A 20,716-nucleotide genomic window follows, 5' to 3' on the forward strand; every position below is an offset into this window, starting at 1 on the left:
TTTTGACATTCACTGCATAGATGCCAAGGGAATCAGTCAGCTAGCATATTTAAGTACTTATTCTGTACCAGGCATTGTGCCACGGTTTGAAGATATGAAGAAAATAAAAAACTAGTCCCTTTTCTCAAGGAATTGACAGTCTAATAAGAGGGACAACATCTAAGTAACCATATACAAATAAACCATGAAAAAGATAAAATGGGGGTAATCTTAGAGAACAGGCATCAAGATAAAGGAGGTCTGGGAAAACCTTCTTACATATGATAGAACTTTACTTGAACTACCTTGAAGAAAGTCAGGGAAGCTAGGAAACAGGGATGAGGAGGGAGAGAATTCCAGGTCTGAGGGACAGCCAGTAAAAAAGATCAGATCAAGAGATGGAGTGTCATGTGCCAGGAATAAGGAGGTCTGTATCACAGATTAAATGGAGGGGAATAGAGTTAAGGTATCAGAAAATTGGAAAGGCAAGAAGGGACCAGATTTTGAAGGATTTGAAAGCCAGAATATTTTATATTTTATCCTGGGGATAATAGGGAGACATGGAAGTTTCTTGTATAAGTTGGTAATATAAAACCTTCATTTTGAGATCATCTTGACAGCTGAGTAGAGGATGGATTGGGAGGACAGTCATCAGGCTGTTGCAATAGCCAAGGTTAGGATTAATGAAACCCTGCAAAGGGGTGGTGGTAGTACGAGAAAAGAAAAAGGAATATTCACAAGAAATGTGACAGTGGTAGAACTAACAGGACTTGGCAACTGACTTGGCCTGGGAGATGAGCAGAAGTGAGGTGTTGACAGTGACACCAAGGTTGTGTGTTTGGGTGATTGGGAGGATTAATAATGGAGAAATTGGGAAGAAGGGTTTTTTTTTGTTTGTTTATTATTTGTTTCTTTTTGAGGGTGAATTGAGGTAATGAGTTCAGTTTTAATTATGTTGAATTTAAGATGTCTGACATCCATTTTGAGATGTCTAAAAGGTGGTTGGAGATGAAAGATTGGAGGTTCTGAGAGAGGTGAGAATTGGATAAGTAGATTTGAGAATCAATAACGTAGAGATAACAATTGTGAAACCAAGGGAGCTGGTGAGATTACTAAATGAAACAGTATAGAGGGAGAAAAGAAGAGGGCCCAAGACAGAGCCCTGTGGGACCCCCAGTATTAGGTATGATGTGAATAAATAGCCAGCAAAGCAATCAGTTAGGTAGAAGAGAACCAGGAGAGAACAGTGCCTCTAAAACTTGGAGAGGAGAGAATATCAAGGAAAAGGTGATCAGTGGTTTCAGGAGCTGCAGAAAGTTCAGTAGGATAAGGATTAACAAAAGACCATAAAATCTGACAATTAAGAGATTATTAGTAACTTTGGAGAGACTAATTTCAGGGGAATGATGAGGTCAGAAGCCGAAGAAAAGAGTTAGAAGAAAAGAAGTGGAGACATTGATGTTAGCCTTCTCTAGGAGTTCAGCCACAATTTAGGGAGGATAGATGTATAACAAAAGCTTGTGGGGATGGATGGACGAAGTGAGAGCTTTTTTTTGACACTGAGGGAGATACTGGTATATTTATAGTTAGAATAGAAACAGCCAGTAGACAGGAAGAAATTGAATATTAGTGAGAGAGTGGGGATAAAGGGAGGGTCAATCTCCTGGAGAATTCAGGATGGAAACAGACTACTGATTCATGTAGATAAGTTTGCCTGGGGGAAGAGAAAGACCACCTCTTTGTGTGAAAAAGGAATAAAGAAAGAGAGAGTGGCAGAAGGTCACTCAGAGATGTGAGATATTGAACAAAGAAGAGCAAACTCTCAGCAAGAGTGTCAAGGCAGAGGAAGAGGTGGAATAATGAACGTGGATATAGGACCCTTGTGTTGATGGCAAGGTTAAAATTATGACTGGGTAGCTGTGGTGAAGTGAAGGAAATGAGTCATGAGACATGAATAATTTGAGAATTTAGAGTATTTGAGAGAACATGTATTTTGAAGATCTGTAGTATGAGGGCAGAATTTGGGGAGGAGAAAAGACAGTAAGCCTGGCACCAAAACCTTTGAAGCAGGAAGGAGAGTGTCTTGAGGGTGATAAATGTTTACTAAATGAATATCAAAGGGGGAAGAGTTGATTTAGTGATAGTGGTAGAGGGGAGAACCTAGAATTGGTAATAAGGAGCAAGGAGTAATTCAACTTTACTCTACTACAGCCAGTGAGTCTGGGTGAATGAATGAAGTTGCAATTAGAAAGTGCCAGAAAGGAGAGCCATGGAAGCCATGCCATTAGGGAAAATTGAAGTCTCAGTTCGAGAAGACGGAGGGCATGAAAAAAGTTTAAAATAAAATAGTTTGTTTTTTATGTAGCAGGCATTCCAGAGTATGTAGGTTATCCATCACCTTTACTAAATGGTTGGTAAATCTTTTTTTCTGGTTATTTGTCAAATAATATCTTTTCTACAGTTTCTCTTGTTTAATTCTTTTTTTTAAATAGTGTTTTGCAACTGTAACTATGCCCTTCATACACCTAGCCATTGGTTTTTTTTTCAGAGATTACAATTATCTGTCTATAGTCACATAAAACATCACCAGAATAATATTGGTGTGAAAAAAGATGGGTTTTTATTTTAGAGAGAAACTTATTGTCCTTAAAAATTGTAGTTCCCAAAAGGCATTCCAACCCAGTCTTCTTTCTCTTCTTATTGAATTCTGGGCCTAGCATTATCTCTTTAAAGTGTCTGCCCTCAATAAAAGTGCCACTCAGTATTCTCTTATTCTTCCATATATCATGGTCTAAAGTTCTTCATTCACATTAAGTGGTTTTTTTCCCTTCCTTTTGTTAGGTAGAATTTATGAGAATGATTATAGAGTTTTCCTAGAAGTTTCTGAAATATTCTGGATTTGATGTAATCATCATCCTGCCATCCTGCAATCGGTAGCATTTGGAGGTCCTCAGGATTCTTAATATTTTTGTGTCAGGGACCCCTTTGGCAGTCTGTCTGTTGAAGCCTATGGACCTATTCTCAGGATGAAATTTATAAATGCATAAAACAAAATATATAAGATTACAAAGGAAGCAAATTTTACTGAAAAAAAGGGCTATCAAAATATATTTCTTTTAAAAAAGCATATTTATAAGTTAAGAATCCTTTCTTGGTTTGAACTTCTGCTCAGTGAGCACTTTGGCAAGAATTTATCTTCTTTATGCTTTACTTGATAGTAATAATTATAAATAAATGGAAAAAATAAGGTGGTTAATATCTGTCACATTTGTGATAGCAGGATTAAGAGTTGGGAAAGTTCCTTTTTACTACATCATCTCTAACCTCAGTTTTATAGATTTTGAATTTCTGAAAGATAATGAAAAAGGACAGAAAACATACAGGTTATAAAAGGTATACATTTTCTTTTATAACTAGGCTATTTTCTCTTTATGTAACATTTGTGCCAAAACAAGTTTCTGTTGCATAAAATTTTGGTGGAGTTGGTGGATCAAAAGATTTTAACATGGTATTATTAAATCTTTTTATTTGGGCTCTGTTGTTGATTCTGAGACTTTCATCTTCCAAAGAAAGAATTTTGAAAAAATAAAAAGGCATTTCTGTTCCCTCTAGCTTTCCCCACCCTTCATTTCCACACTACTTTCAGTTTTTTGTAGTAAAGGATACATTTTCATAGGTAACTACAGTTGGTAACTCTCAGTTACAGTGCTAATATTTCACTAATATGAATACTCACATTCAGAAAAGGAATTGTTAGCAGAAGTAGCAATGTGTGTAGTGTGTCTTTAGTTGGAGGATGCTGAATAAATGTTGCTGCTATATAAACAGATTTTGATGAAAATTATAAAATATTTTAGTGGAATAATTATTCTCTGGCAGTAAATATAGAGTCTTAGGCTTATTTGATTTTTTTATTGTTCTATTCACTATCATAGATGTGGAATTCTGTGTCCTCTATAGTTGGACATAAGAATTCTCTGAAAGGAAAAAAATGCCCCAACTTGATCTATATCTTGATGACTCAATTTCTACTGGATCATTTTCAGGTAGAGTTATCTACACAGGACAGTTATTGCACTTTTTTTTCTGGTCTCATTTTAATATTTGTAGCCATTCCAAACATTTCATAGAAAATGTTTTTTTAAACATTTGATTATATTAAGTATTTCCTTGAAGACTAGCACTGCGCTAATCACCAAGAACAGTGAATAGCTATTATTCTTCAAGAGGGATTGTGATTTGAACCATTTAAATTCTGTTGGTTGTTTTTTGACTTTCCTCTGATCACTTCTTAACTTCTGACAAACTCTTGGAATGATACATTCTTAAGGGTATTATATTTCTGTGAGCCATATTCTTCTAGGATTGTCTTGTTTTATTTACAGATATTTACATTTTAAGGGCAGCTAGGTGGAGCAGTAGATAGAGCCTTGTGCCTGAAGTCTGGAAGACTAATCTTTCTGAATTCAAATCAGCCTATAGGCCCTTACTATCTGTGTTATTCTGGGCAAGTCACTTAACCCCATGCCTCAGTTTCTTCATCTGTAAAATGAACTGGAGAAAAAATGGCAAGCCACTCCAGTATCTTTGCTAAGAAAACTCCAAATGGTGTGTCTAGTTGGCTCAGTGAACTGAGAGCTGGACCTATTGGAGGTCCTGAGGTCAAATCTGGACTCAGACACTTCCTAACTATGTGACCCTAGGCAAGTCCTAGCCCATGCCACTCTTTTTCTTTGGAACCAATACTAAGTATAGATTGAAAGATGGAAGGTGAGAGTTTAAAAAGAAAAGAAAACTTTCAAATGGGGTCACAAAGCATCCAGACACGTGATTAAATAACAGTGACATTTAAAATGCAGATAGCTTTTTTTTTTTAAAGTATCATTACCAGAGGATTATTATCTATCAGGCAGGTAATGCCTTTAAAAAAAAAAATTTTTTTCCAACAGCTTCTAGAGAGAGTCTGCTAAATCCTTATACCATGATTTGGCTGCAATCTTTTTTTATAGTCCTATGACACATTTCAACACACCCCTTTAGTACACTTATTTCCTCTAGCCAAACTAACTTAGTAGCCTTTACCTAAATTTAATATTCTATCTTATAACTCTGAAGATTACTGAGGTTGGCTCTTCCTCCTGCTTAGAGTATATTGCCTCCTCATCTCTACCTTTCAGAATCCTTGGCAAAGCTCAGGTGCTCTCAACTTCCATTCTATCCATGGTTACATATTTTTTCTTCTTTAAATTTGCTTAGAGACAGTGTAAATTTCTCCTTTTTCTCTAGCACTTCCTATCTTATATTATACTAAGTAGTTTTCCCCTTTACCCTCAGCCCTGAATTGATACTCTATTAAACCACAGACTATAATTTTTTTGTATTCCCAGAGCCTTGCACAGTGTCTTGAATCTAATTCAGTATTTTGATAAAAATCAAAGTTCTGTTAATATAGTTATTTCCTTCAGTGGTACATGACCAATTCCTGAGTTCTATAAGAAGGTTGTCTTTGGTAGCACCTTTAGAATCTTTAACTTATTTTTTTTTATTTCTATCATGCTAGATTTTTCTTATTGTCATCATCCCCCATTTACAAAATGTTTTGTATTTGTCAGATTCAGAATTAAGGGCCAGGAACACACAAAAAAGCAGTCTTTTCTTTAGATTCATCACTTTTTGATAGGAGAAAGTGTGGTTTAGTGAAAAGAGTTCTGACTTTGGAGCCAGAGAATATGGATTCAAATCCTGCCTTGACCTTTAGGGGAAAGGAAGAAAATATGTATTTAAGTGCCAGCTATGTTTGAGGCACTTTGCCAAGTACTATACAGCTATTATTTCAGTTGACCCTCACAATAGCTATGGAAGGTAGGTGCTGTTATAATCCTCATTTACAGTTGAGGAAACTGAAGCAGTTAGAGATTACATGACTTGTCCAGGGTCACACAGCTAATACATGTCTGAGACTGGATTTGAACTCAGGTCTTCCTTCCTCCAGAGTCAGTTCTCTATCTGCTGGGTCACTTAGCAGCCCCTACTTGCTGCCCAATCACTATGGAAAAGTCACTAAAAACCTCTTCGAGCCTCAGTTTTGTCATCTGTAATATATTGGACTAACAGCCTCTGTGGTCCCTTCTAGCTCTTAATCTTTGACCCTATAAATAGCCTTGTTTTATTGGAGATATAGAAAATTAAAAACAGAATGAGATTTTGAATTTGACTGAGGTGCCTCTTTTAAAGTTTAAAAACTGAAAGTGTGCCTGCAGCCTTTAGTGTGGTTTATAGGGATTGTGACACTCTGATAAACAAGACCCTATTCCTTTGTGAATACTTTGAGTGGCTGAAAAAGAAGGCAGCTCTCTGGACTTCTCTAGAAACATTTAAAGAAATGACCCCAGGGAAGAAGTACCATCAACTCTTAACTAAATGCCTTTAAAATGTTCTGAAGTTCCTATTAGTCTTGCTACCAAACTTTCGATTATGCCTTCATCCCTTATAACTAAATTTACTTTTCTTCAAGCAATTATTCTAAAGATATAATGACTCTTTAATTCTATTGTTTTTGTATTTTAACCCTGTTAAAATATTTCTACTATTTTTTTTTTGCAAATATACAGAATTTCAGGAACATTTTTCAATTATCAGTCTTCTTCCTCATTAATGTTGGTGGTGGTGGTAGTAGTAGTAACATTAGCAATAGAAGTAGTAGTAGTGTGTATGTATGTATCTGTGTGCTAGGTTCTGGTGATAACAAGACATACAGGAAATGTTTACTGTCCTTAAGGAGTTTATATTCTTTTGAGTGGAATAAAACTTGTACACAAAAGGAAAATTGATGAGGAAGAAAGTACTGTCAATGGGGAAGTTATGGAAGTCTTCACAGAATGGCTAGCCCTTGATCTTGATTCTTTTGGAAAGAAAAGGATTCTGAGAGGCTGAGAAGAGGGTGTTCTCTTCATGGCAAATGACTTCTACAAATATGCAGAGATGGCAAGTCAAAGTTAGGGAGCAATTTGACTAGAAGGAAGAATTCATAAAAGAAGGCTGGAAAGGTATGTGGGAGTCAGATTTTGGTGGGGGGAATAAGTCAATACCAGGTTAAGGAGTCTGCTTTTCTCTTTTTATGCATTGGGCTCGGTATTCTGTGGGAAGCTTAGCTTAGGATACCAAGCATCATTTATAATCTTGTTTTTGCAGGAAAATACATTTAGAACACCAAATGACTGACTTACAAATTAGCTTCTAAATCACAACCCTTTGGAAAATTAGTGACCACTTGTATCATGTAGTTTAAAATTAAAAATAATTCTAAGCATAGGTAGAGTAATTCAACCAATAGGAAACATCAAAGATGAAAAACTATTACTAAAATGAAAAATGGGATGCAGTGTGGCTTAGGGGAGAGAAAGCTAACCTGGGAGTCCAAAGAGTTGGATTCAGGTTCCTACTTTTAGTTAGTCTGCCACTTATTCTAATATCTGTCTCATTCCATCTCATAACCCCTACCATGATTCTCCATTCTCTTTCCCTGAGGAGATAGCCTTTTTCTTCCCAAGGCCAATCCCTGTGCTCCCAGGAAAGTAGGGTTCATGCAGAGTGACTAAGAGCTGTCTGCTCGCTCATGGATTGCTGCAGGAACATTACATTCTCCAACTGCAGCCACCACCACCTTTTGGGGTAGGAAACTCCATTCACTTCTCAAGTTGTGGTTAGGAAGATTCCTGGGAACTTATAGCTAAAGGCAACCATTAGTCTCCTGGTGGAGAGAGAAAGAAATCTCCCTGCTCATTCATACACAATCCTCCTCTTTCCTCTCTCTTTTCTCTCTTTCTTCCTTTTTAACAACTTTCTTCTCTCTCCACCTGCTTCACCTTTTCTCTCTTCACTTTCTCACTTCTCTCCCTCTCTTCATCTCCTTCCTGCTTTGTACCTTTCTTCTCCTTTTCTCCCCCACCCCCACTTACCACTCTATATCCCCATTATTCTTACTCTTTTTGGCCTCCACTCCCCCTTCCTATCCATTCCATCCCTCTTCTCATTAAACTCATAGGGGAAACTCTCTTGATTTTTCCTCCTTACATACTTTTTAAAGTGGAAAGAACAATCTTAATTTAACCAGAAGAATTCATAATCACATATGTATTTGATATTTATAGAATGAATTCATAGTCTCAGTTATTTTCCTGTTTAATAGTAGATGCCTACTTCAGAAAGAACAACACCATCTTAGAACCTTTTTTGTTAGAAGTTTGGAAATGTAAAATCTGTATCATATTGGTTATCATCTTAGCAAGGGTAGAAAAGAGGGAGTGAGAGAATGTGAGACTCAAAATGCTTTTTAAAATGTTGGAAACTTTTAACATGTAAATGGGGAAAAATTAAATTTAATGAAATTTTAAAGAAATAATTGAATAGACTGGAAGTTTAGGGAAACAACTTACCTGTAGCTTTCATAGTCTGAGTATATGTATAGAGCAATTTCTCCTAATGTTTTATTAATTTCTCATTAATTGCTTTTATGCCATTTATGAGTACTGCTTTTAAAAGATATTATTACTTTTGGAAACTTAAATAATAGATGTTTTTCATGTGATTGAGCCATACTTTATTTACTATCAGTAAAAAATTAATTTTAGTAGAATTATGGATGATCTATGTTCATATAAGAAAACACCATATACACATATAGTTTATTGTGTTTTGTTTTTGCCATGTAATGGTAATTCCTGAATGAGTAACTGATCCTTTTTTGTTATTTTTCAGTTGCAAAATGGATAGTGGATGTTTTTGAATGTTAACTTTGTTCTTCTAACAGTTGCCTTGCTTTTTGTAGGTATGCCTTACATTTTCTTGTACAAAGTGGAATTTCATACTCTATCATGATCATAATAGGAGTTGAAAATATGCATAAGTAAGTATTAATAATTTTATATTTACCTAAAATAGAGAAACTGATTAGAATATTTACTGATACATATATTTGAAGTGATTTTATATTATACTTATCTTTTTCTTGCTCCCTGTTTTGATATATTAGCATAGGCCTCCCTACTCTTTTTTTAAATATAAGTTCTTTTGAAGAGAGAAGTTTCTTGGAGGCAAAAAGAAAAGCTCTGCTTGTTCTCTTTCCATTTTGAAAATCCAAAAGCATGTTACAACTGCTGCCTTTAGAAAGATGCCATTGGGGCAGCTGGGTTGTTCAATGAATTGAGAGCCAGACCTAGAGATGGGAGGCCATAGGTTCAAATCTGGCTTCATACTGTAGCTTTCTGCAGAAAGGCAACCAGTAGTCTCCTGGTGGAGAGAGAAAGAAATCTCCCTGCTCACCCATACACAATCCTCCTCTCCACTTTCCTCTCTCTTTTCTCTCTTTCTCCCTTTTTAACAACTTAACCCCCCATTGCCTAACCCTGACCACTCTTCTGTTGTGGAACCAATACACAGTATTAATTTTAAGACAGAAAGTAAGGGTTTTTTGTTTTTTATTTTAAAGAAATACACCCTTAAGAGTTGAGATGTTGCAGTTCCTGCTGTATAAGTAGTGAATGTTTTCATCTTCATTCTTACACGTGGAGATTTTAATATTTCTATTTCAAAATATTCTCAAGTTTTCTTTGGAGACCCTGGTTAAATATAGGCAATATGTAATATAGCACTGCACACACATATATACACACACTCACACATATGCACGCACTTGTGCATGTGATAGGGGCAAAGCTAAGATTTTAATTTAAGGTTCTTCCCCTTCCAAACAGGAAAAGAGTTGGCAACTTTTTGGTAGCTTTGAAAACATTCCTCTTTGAACTTCTTAAGATTTTGTCCTCTTTGAAGGACATTTATGAGAGAATGGCTATATAGTGTGATTTAACAATAAATTCTACATGAACAAATATACTTTTCTTTGTATTTTTGAATTTGTTTAGTAAAACTTAGTATCCTTTGCTGCAATATTCACAACATTAATGACTATTTGCATTCAGTTATATGTATATGTATGAATATACATGTTTATGTTTATCCTTCTCACTCACAATAAACATTTACCTGTAAGTGAAAATATATTACGTATTTTAGGTGTATCCTATCAGTTTTAGATTTACGTATTTTAGATGTGTCCTATCAGTTCACTGGAAAAAAACACAGAAATATGAAGTCAACAAGGAAATTTTCTGAGGAACCTTGACAATGTAGGCAAACCTTGCCCTGGTGGCTTATTTGGGATTGCCAAGCTACCCAGACACCCAAAGGAACATTTTGGTCAGCTTGCATATCTATAAGTTTTCCTTAAATATGCCATTTACTACTACCATCTTTTTTTCACCATCCAAAATGGCTCACAATGTATTTTGACAAGTCCTCATTACTTTTTAAAAAAATTTTATTTACATAGCATTTTCTTTTGTAAGTGAATAGCTTTTTTAATTTAAAATTTTAATATTTTTCCATGTTTACATGATTCCTTTTCTTTCCCTCCCTCTTCCCAGAGCCGACAAGTAATTCCTCTGGGTTGTACAAATGTTATTAATTTATACACATTTACATATTGCTCATTTTTGCTATGGAGAGATTTTTTAAAGCCTCAACCCCAGATCACATACCCAAATATGCATATAATAAGTGATGTCATATGTTTTGCTTTTGCATTTCTACTCCCATTGTTTTTTTCTCTCAATGTGGATCACATTCTTTTACATAAGTCCTTCAGGAGTGTCCTGGCATGTGGCATTGCTACTAGTTTGAATTGTTCCACAGTGTTTCACTTTCTGTGTAAAATGTTCTCTTGCTTCTGCTCATTTCACTCTGCATCAGTTCATTGAGGTTCTCCCAGTTCATATAGAAATCCTCCAGTTCATCATTCCTTATAGCCTGGTAGCACCATCAGATACCACAATGTGAATAATCTTAAAAAGCCAAGACTCCCACCTGCATTCCTACTCCAACAATTCTTTCTCTGGAGGTAGATAGCATTATTTGGTATAAGCCCCTTAGAATTGTCCTGAATCATTGTATTGCTGATAATAGCCAAGTATTACATTTGATAGTTGCACAATATTGCTGTTACTGTTGTGACAAGGAAATCACTTTAAAAGACTGATATATATTAATTTAAGGTCGCCAAGGAATTCAGCTATGTAATTCCTAAATGAAAACTCAAGTCAGCAGTCAACCTTTTATGGAGTTTAATTACAAACAGGAGGAAGAAAGGAATTAGAGAGAGAGAGAGAGAGAGAGAGAGAGAGAGAGAGAAAGAGAGAGAGAGAGAGAGAGAGAGAGAGAGAGAGAGAGAGAAAGGGGAGATAAGGGAATAGGACTTAAATACCCCCTCTGTTTAGGCTGGGCCAAAAGGCCCAAGCCCTTAGATAGCTGAGGCAAAGAAAAGAGATCAGTCCCTATCACTCACGTGACCAAAATGGAGAAACAGTCTCAGGGGCCTCCACCTCCAGCTTCCTTCAGAGCAAGCTTCTCAGAGCACAACCTCTCAGAGCAAAAACTCTCCAACCTCCTCCAGTCCTCAGACCCCGCTATCTTTAAGGAAACCATCTCAGTTCCCTCCCCTCAGTTCTCACATCTACCAATCACTGTCCATGTCTTCCCTGTGCCAATGGTGGCTCTAGCTTAACCCAGGACCGCCCAGAGGTCTGTGGCTTTGCACATGTCTGTTGAAGGTCATATTCTCAAATAATTAAATTTTTATCCTTTGCTGCAGCCCTTCCTAAATCCTGTTACCCTGAGCAGGGTGGAGATTGGCAGTTCCAAGACCTGGTTCTGTCATTCCAAGTATCTCTATTGTATCGATTCTAAAATCAATCATGACTCAAAGAACTTCCTATTCTATGCTTAAGCATAGGTCAAAGCCCTTTCCATTGTTCAGCAAAAGGTTTCTGTCCTAAAGAAATCTTAAGTAGGGAGGAGAAGGACCCTCCCATGCCAATGGGGTTCACATTCCAATAGACTATCAGTAGGAAATTTTTCAAGTATGAAATTTCCCAAGGGTGAAATTTCCAACATTTATAAATCTAAGAAATTTTAAGGTTTACACTGTGTACAATGTTTTCCTGGTTCTGCTTATTTCATTCTGCATTAGTCCATGAAGGTCTTTCCAGCTCTTTTTGAAATCATCCTGTTCATCATTCCCTATAGCGCAATAGTATTCTATCACTGTCAAATATCACAATTTGTGCAGCCATTCCTCAATCGAGGGGCATTCCTTTAGTTTCCAATTCTTTGCCACCACAAAAAGCACAGCTATAAATATTTTTGTACAAATAGATCCTTTCCCATTTTTAAACATCTCTTTGGAATACATACCTTGTAGTAGTATTAATGGATCAAGGAGTATGCATTATTTTATAGCCCTTTGGGCATAGTTCCAAATTGCCCTCCAGAATAGTTGGATCAGTTTACAACTCCATCAGCAGTTGTTTTAGTGTCCCAAGGTTGCCAGATTCCCTCCAACATTTATTATTTTCCTTTACTGTCATATTGGCCAATCTGTTAGTTGTGAGTTGGTACCTCAGAGTTCTTTTGATTTGCATTTCTCTAATCAAGAGTGATGAAGAATATTTTTTCATCTGATTATTGATAGTTTTGATTTCTTCATCTGAAAACTGCCTATTCTTTTCCTTTGACCACTTATCAATGAAGGAAAACAAGTCCTCATTTTATAGGGGAGTCCTTTTAACCATACCACTAATACACATTGCCATTACTCATATTCTCTTTGATTTATCATTCATTATAAATATATTGTTCACTGTCTAGATCATCACTTTCATGAGAAATCTGGTAAAATATCTGAGTCCTTTTTTGTTTAACTTAGTGAATGGAAGATGTCCCCTCACAGTATTTAACAATGTGGTGATAATAATGCCTGTCTTGAGTTCAGGATAGTTTCCAAGTTGTGTGATTCGTTTCCAATTTTGAGAGAAGCATGGTATATTAGGAGACCTAGGTTCAAGTTGGACATCTAATCCACACTGGTGGCATCATTTAGCTCCTCAGAGCTCTACACCACACTCAAAGGCTCCAAGATGCAGGGGTTGGGGGGGAAGGGAAAAGGGGCTCCCACTTGCATTGGTATCAGGTATTTTTCACTTGGAACTCCAACATGGGTGAACTCAAAGTCTGGCCCCTTGCCCTATCCCCACTTCAGGTTTTATCATAGAATTGCTTCACTTTTGGATAAAACACAAAGTCAGATTTCATGGTTTCTGTTAAAAAGGAATTTTTTAAACTGAAGTCTATTACTCAAGATGTGTTTATATTGCTTATTGACCTTAGAACTGGTAGTGTGTTATATTTTAAGAGTAGAATACTATGCTGTTTGTCTTGTGAATTATTTTTGGTATACTTTATGTAATTTTAAGTTACTTGAGATCTTCTGATTTAAGAATGATAATTAAGGTGACACTATGGATAGAATAGGAAGACCTGAGTTCAAAATCTGTTGAAGACACTAGTTGTGCATTTCCCAGTTGTCATCTGTAAAATAAGGTTAACACAGTGCCTAACTTCAAGGGTTTCTGTGAGTATCAAATGAGATAATATATGTAAAAATTCTTTGCAAACCTTAAAGTTAATAAATGCTAGCAATTATTTTTAGTTAACAATTCATTATCACTAAGGCTTTATGTTAGGAAATAAATGTTATGTTTTTGCATTTTGAAAATACTGAAATTTAGAATTTCAAGATAGTCTTTTTGCCTGTTAACTTTATTTTAAACATTTATATAAAATATAAGGGAATGAAGTTTCAGATTTTATCACTTGATTATAGTTTAATAATTGACAATTTCTTGATCTATCTTTAAGTTTATTTTCTGAACACAATTTTGAAGCATTTTTGTTAAAATGTCTGTCTATTAGTAGTTTTTTAATTAACTTGAAAGAAGATAGCTATAATTTTGCTGGTTACAGAGTACCATTATTATTTGTATTTTTTAGTTTTTCTAATGGAGAAATAATTTCTTTTATTAGTTGGTCATAATTAATTAGTTGAAATTGAAGCAACTTTGCTTTGTGTGTACTGCCTGCATAATCTGTTGCCATCTATAATAATATATAATATATACTATATAGTAATAATAATTTACATTTCCATACTATTTTAATATTTACAACAAATAACCCAAAGCAATTGACATTTCAAGAATTATCCTCATTTTAAAATTGAGAAAAATAAGGTTAAGAGAGGTCAAGTGATTTATCCAGGGTTTTACAACTTATGTCAGGATTTAAACTCAAGTCCCTTCTACTTGTTGTTGTTATTGTTCAATTATTTTAGTCATGTCCAACTTTTTGTGCCCCTACTTAGGATTTGTTTGTTCTAAGATACTGGAGTAGTTTGCCCTTTCCTTTACTAGCTTATTTTACAGATGAGGAAACTGAAGCAAAAATGGTTTAGTGACTTGCTTGGAGTCACACAGGTAGTGCCTGCATGTCTTTCTGACTCTAGACCCCAAATGTCACCTAGCTGCTCCTCTTGTTAAGGACAAGTTCTTGATAGGTACCACCTTGCTGGAAAGGCCTATAAGAACAGTCCCAGCAGCAGAATATACCTGTTTGAGAACTAGTGCAAATAAGTCTGGAAAGACTCAATCAGTCACCAACCCTTTATTAAGTGCTTTCTGCGTGCCAGATACTGTGCCAAGTGATGAAGATATAAAGAAAAAGCAGTATTGTCTACTTAATAATGACCTTTTTGACCCTGACCATGAAAAAGCCAAGAAACATTTTTTTGGAAAAAAAAAAACCCAAGGTAATCCAAGAAGTATGACATAGTAATGGAAAATGACAGTATAACATTCCATACCCATAATTTTATACCTCTCTCCTGAGAGGAGGGAAGGGTATTCCATTATCAGTCATTTGGAAACAAAATTACTCATTTTATTTGATCCAAGTTCTATTGTCTTTTGGTTTATGTCTTCATTTACATTACTGTAATTATATTTTTTCCAGACTCTTTCATCATTTTAAAGCGGTTTGTACCAGGTTTTTAAATTCTTTATATTTTTAGTTAGAGCTATTGGGAGCAGCTAATGTCTCAGTGAATAAGAATGCCGGCCCTGGAATCAGAAGAACCTGAGCTCAGATTTGGCTTCAGACTATTACTGGACATGTCATTTAACCCTGTTTGCCTCAGTTTCCTCCTCTGTAAGTGAGCTAAAGAAGGAAATGGAAAACCACTCCAGTATTCTTGCCAAGAAAATCCCAAATCAGGTCACAGAGTCATACTTGGCTGAAATGACAGAACAACAACATTCCTTTATATTTATATGCCACAGTTTGTATAGCCATTTCCTACTTGATGGGCGCCTTGATTTCTAGTTGTTTGCTACCAAAAAGTACTGCTATAAACATTATAGTATATGAGGGAACTTCCTTTCTGACATTGACTTCCTTCAAGATTTCCATCCAGTAGTAGAATCATTTACTGGATAAAAGGCTATAAATACCAGTTATTTTTCTCAAATAATTCTAATTGGTTTTCCAGAATATTAGGTCTGATTTAATATACCAACAGAGTATTAGTCTCCCTCTTTCTCCATAGTTCCTCTGACTTTAACCATTTTCTAGTTTATCCACATTGCCATTTTTAAATGAGTATGAGTTAATACCTCCAAATTATTAAAATATACATTTCTTTTATTAATTTGAAATCTTTGTTTTATATGTTTATTCTTTGTTCTATATGTTTGTTGATATATTTATTTTGAAAACTTTATATCCTTTAACTACTTACGTATTAGGAAATGACTTAGTTTTGTAAATATATGTCAATTATATATACCTTGGATATCAGACTTTTATCAAGAATGTTTGATACCAAGGTTTATTCCTAATCATTAGCTTGTTTTATTCTATCTACATTTTTGTGTAAAAACTATTATATTTCATATAATCAAATTGTCTTTTTTGCTTCTTTCCTCCTCTCTATCCTTTGTCTACTTATGAATTCTCCTAACCATAGATGCTAAAGGTATCTCCTGTTTTGCTCTACTTTTTTTTAGAAAAGATTTTATATAGAAATTATTTATCCATCTTGATTTGTGTTATTTGTTATGGATGTCTGAACCCATTTCCTGCCAGTATGGTTTACAGTTTTCCTAGCCATCCACCTAGAGATCAACACAGTGGGCTTCATTTACTGTGCTGGAGACCCAAATTGCAGGGGTACAGTAACTGTGATGCTCCAGACACTTATTCTTTTTTCTCACCAGGTGACCAGCTTATCTCCACTTTCTTCCATACAGTTCCTTAATGGCATCCTTTATTCCTGTTCTTCTTTGGAGCTCCTCCTTAGTTATTTATTGTACACACCTATCATATATGCACCTTTCCATTGCCATGTTTGTGAGGCTTGTCTTTAGTTCTTTAGAGGCAGTGGTATTCCAGGCTTTTGCTGTAAAGAAATACTGGTAAAATATTTACATATTTACTAGACTACTATACTTATTTGTGCTAAGCATTGCTTATCTAATCTGTTACCCATCCATTTCTCTACTTTTAACCATTATTAAAAATAAAGTAACATATAATGCTTAATGTTTCCAGAACACTTTACTTATATTGTCTCATTTGATCCTTATTGCACTTCTCTGAAATAGGTGATATTGTCCCAGTTTTTCAGATGAGGAAACTGAGGCCACTTGTCTAGTTATATATTGGTTTGAGTGTCTGAAGCAGGATTCAAACATAGGTCTTCTTCACTCTCTGAGTACTAGGCTGTCTACTATTCTACCTAGATGCCAAAGCCATTTTGATGATTGTTGCTTTGTAATATACTTCAAAATCTGATAATGTAGGACATCTTTTATTCTTCCTTTTTTATTATTCCAAATGAATTTTTTGTTACTTTGCTTAGTTGTATGAAATAACTTATATAAATTGTTATTAAAGCTGTAGATCATATAGATTATGTTTTATTATGTTGGCCTGGCTTAGTAGTAAACATTGACTACTTCTGCTGTTAAGTTTTCCTTTATTTCTGTAGAGAATGTTTTGTAGTTATTTTTCTATAGGTTTTCATGTCTTAGAAGGTTAGCTGGATATTTTGTTTCTCTGCAGTTTTAGTGAATGGTCTAAAAAATGTTGTGAATCTTTTCCTCCAGGCTTTTATTTGTTAATCATATATTGAAATAGTGATAATTTTGTGGATTTTTTCTTCCCTTTATTTTGCTGAAGAGAGGCAGAGTAGTATAATAGTGAGAATCCCCTTTTGGAGTCAAGATTACCTAGGTTCCAGTTCCATCTCTTACATGTATTGTCTGTGTGATCCTGAATAAGTCACTTCTGGTGGGAACATTATCTGTTACTTAAGTTACTTTTTTCCTTGAAAGATAATGCAGCTGCTGTCACTTACTTTGGGGACTACGTTTTGGCCATTAACCTTTGTAACTTCCTAGGAACTTAATTTCAAAAGTGAGCTCCAAAGGGCAGGGGTGACTTTTCTTCGGTCTTAACTGTTGTGCTATCATGTCTAATATGGAAACAGAGACGCTGCACTCGGCTGAATCAGTGTTGTATCCTTGCTGAAAATCTCTTCTATACTATGGCTGAGTAAACCTTATCTTAACTTTTAGATGTTTTATTAATGACTCATTTTGTTTTAATTCTTAAACTGAAGCACCAGACCATCTTTAATCAGGTCTTGCTACAATATCACTTAACCTTTCTTTTCCCAGGCAACTCTCTAAGATCACTAGTCATAAATCAGTTGCTGAACCACTTGATAGAAGGCTTTTTTTCCTTATCAAGTTGCTCTCAAATCTTAACAAAGAATAAGCAAACAAAAACAAACAAAAAACCCCTCCAAATTGTCTGGAGTTATTTTATCTCAGTTTTGGCACTGATTGTCTGAGGTTTGCCAAGCAAATGCTATCTTCTACAGATTGGGATATTTTAGTTTCCTTTTTTGTTATTGCTTTTTCTTTTAATTTCTTTCTTTTGTTTTATTGCTGTTACCAACTTTTCTAGTTCTGTGTCAAATAGGGGGAGAGGGTACAACTGAAAATTTCCCAACTGGCCAATTACTACCATAATTCTAGTAACTCATGAATATGGATTTGGGATTCAGTCAGTCCAGGGAAAGTTAAATAAACTATTCTAAGGGATAATTTTATAGCCAATGGCAACCCTAAAAACAATTTATGTTTTGACGACTTGATTTGAAGACCTTTAATATGGTTTCTGGTTCTTTAATTTTTCCTGGAGTGGATCTTAAACTTGATAGGAGACTGTGTAACCCAGTGTACCATCTAGGTAGTATATTTACCTATGATTCCTTTAGGCAGACAAGAATTAGATAGGAAATGATCTTTGGAGGAGTGATTTCCTTATGCTTGTTAGTTTTCTTTATAATGGCAATTGTTTTTTGGTGTAAATTTTAATACATTAATAAAAAATAAAACTTACTGCATTTAGCCATTTTTATCAAACCTTAAGATAATTACAAATATTTTTAAACCAATCTTTGCAGCATTTGTTTTTTTAGTTAACTGTTAACTTGGCTTTAACATTTATTAGCTGTGTAACAATGGACAGATCATTTAATCTTGATGAATCTGTCTGCTCATCTGTGAAATGAGGATAGTAATATTTGCATTACTTAATAAAGTAGAAGTGGGGAGTGAAAGGCTGTGAACTGGGTTTTAATTTCCTGAGAAAGAGGGTAGAATGATTTGGGGATTGATAGATAATTGTTTCAAGTTGGTAGATAACTGCCATGAGGATCTTGATAGAGGAAGAGGAGATGCTTCTCAATTGATAGAGGCAGAAAGAGAGGCTGGAAATCCAATGGGAAGCACAAAGTATGGATACACCTTCTTCTAAATTAGAGTATTAAAATTCAATATTGAATAGGATGACTTGGGGTTTAATGTCTTATGCAGGGAATTGAAGGCACATTAAGTTTCAGAAGAAAAATAACAACAAAAACATGAGAAGTCTCAGACAAGAAAAGATAGTTGATTATAGAATTGTGATCCCAGAAAAAGATTAAGGCTGTTTGTTTAGATTTGGAAGTTATCAATATTCAGATGATGATTAACGCCATAGGATGATTAGGTCACCAAAAGAGAGATCAAAGAGATCAAAGGGATAGAAGATCAGGAAAGATCTTAGGGGTGACCCCACAATTAGGTCCAGCAAAGGAGATCAAAGAGCATTCAGACCAGAAGATAACTAAGAGAGAAAACAATGTCAGGAAAACTCAAAGAGGAGAAAATGTCAGGGAGGGAGTTAGTCACCAGTGTCAGATGTTGCTAAAATATAAAGAAGAGGATGGAAACTGAGAAAAGTTAGGAAGTGGCAAAACTAGGAGTCCAGCCAATGCCTTCCCACTACCTGGCTGGCTTCTTTTCTACCAGACCATTCTGCCTCAGACTGGCAGCATAAGATCTGGTGTCTGAGTTTTTGTTCCTGGATTGGACTCTTGGGAAAGAGTCTAGACTAGGGTGAGGAACCTGGTCCTTGGTTCTTTGATCCCCTGGGTTCAGTCATTGTTGTGATAAATGAAGTATGTTACAATTCCCTATGAAATATGCAAAACAAATTAATAGAACTATAGAGATCTTAAATAGTCTGACCTCAGAAAAAGATATAAAATTACTTATAAAAGAACTGTGAAAGGTGATGGGGTGGAATAGGAGACACTTGGTCCTGATGGACTTGCAGAAGGATTTTATATAATCTTTAAATAATCATACCTGTACTATACAAATTATTCTTAAAATTGAGAGAGAAATTGCTCTACCAGATTCATTTTATGAGAAATATAGTATTGCACAAATGCATAAACCAAGGAAGGATAGGGCAAAAAAAAATCCAGTATAGCCTGATATCACTAGTGGAAAACACCTAAATTTTTTAATATGAAATACTGGCAAAAATCCTACAGTGATTCATAAAAAAAAATATACTCACTATGATCAAGTTGGATTATACTCAGGATAATGATACTAAAGATAAAAACATCCCAAACCACATGGTTATTTCAGAAAAGCCTTTGACAAAGTACAACACTCAGTTTTGCCAAATAGGCATAGAGAGAAATAGGAATAGAATTCATGACTAAAACTGACATATAACCCACATTATTTATTACAGTAATAGAAACAACAGTACGTTTTTTGGAATCCCTACAAATAATTTTTGACCATGGTTTTTTCACTATACAGTGTTAATATCATATGATCAATAGTATATATTCTCACATAACATATTTCAACTGCTGGGTCTACATGATAGGCTTAACAATTATTACAAGCTTTTATGATTAAATGTATTCATGGCCAGAATCTCCTTAGATGGTTTTGGATGTTTTAGTTGAAAAGTTTTTTTTTTCATTTCATGCTGCCTCATAGGTATGTTGTATTTTATGATAGTTCTAAAAAATCAATATGTGTAATATATTTCTATTTACATTTGAAGAGGAGATGGCATGTAAATGAAAGAACATTGAATTTGAAGTCAGAAGATCTAGTTTCAAATCCTTTTTTTCAACTATAAAAGAAAGAATTAGACTAGGTACTTTGGTCTCTTCTGAATCCTTTAAATTTATATGTAGTTGATGGCCAGTATGATCATGACTAAAAATATTGGGGGCTAGCAGTCATTTACTTGAGGTTTTGATTCAGTGTTTAGTATTCTATTTTCCCTTCTCTTAGCTTCTAATATTTTCCTTTTATGTTACAACAGAAATAATTGATGAAAATATTTGGAAGTTTTCAGTTTAATA

At 35.0% G+C, this 20,716-nt stretch overlaps 1 protein-coding gene across 3 annotated transcripts in view; it reads left to right on the forward strand.

Annotated features, from left to right (window-relative positions):
• Positions 1-20,716, forward strand: part of MBOAT2 (membrane bound O-acyltransferase domain containing 2) — a 226,859-nt gene that overhangs the window by 86,091 nt on the left and 120,052 nt on the right. For all 3 annotated transcript variants that reach the window (XM_056813330.1, XM_056813328.1, XM_056813329.1), the window contains exon 3: positions 8,807-8,884. In XM_056813330.1, coding sequence (XP_056669308.1) covers positions 8,853-8,884 — 32 coding nt within the window. In that variant the 5' untranslated portion in view covers positions 8,807-8,852. The remainder of the gene's footprint in view (positions 1-8,806; positions 8,885-20,716) is intronic.

The sequence above is a fragment of the Monodelphis domestica genome, chromosome 1, assembly GCF_027887165.1.
Source record: "Monodelphis domestica isolate mMonDom1 chromosome 1, mMonDom1.pri, whole genome shotgun sequence".
NCBI lineage: Eukaryota > Metazoa > Chordata > Mammalia > Didelphimorphia > Didelphidae > Monodelphis > Monodelphis domestica.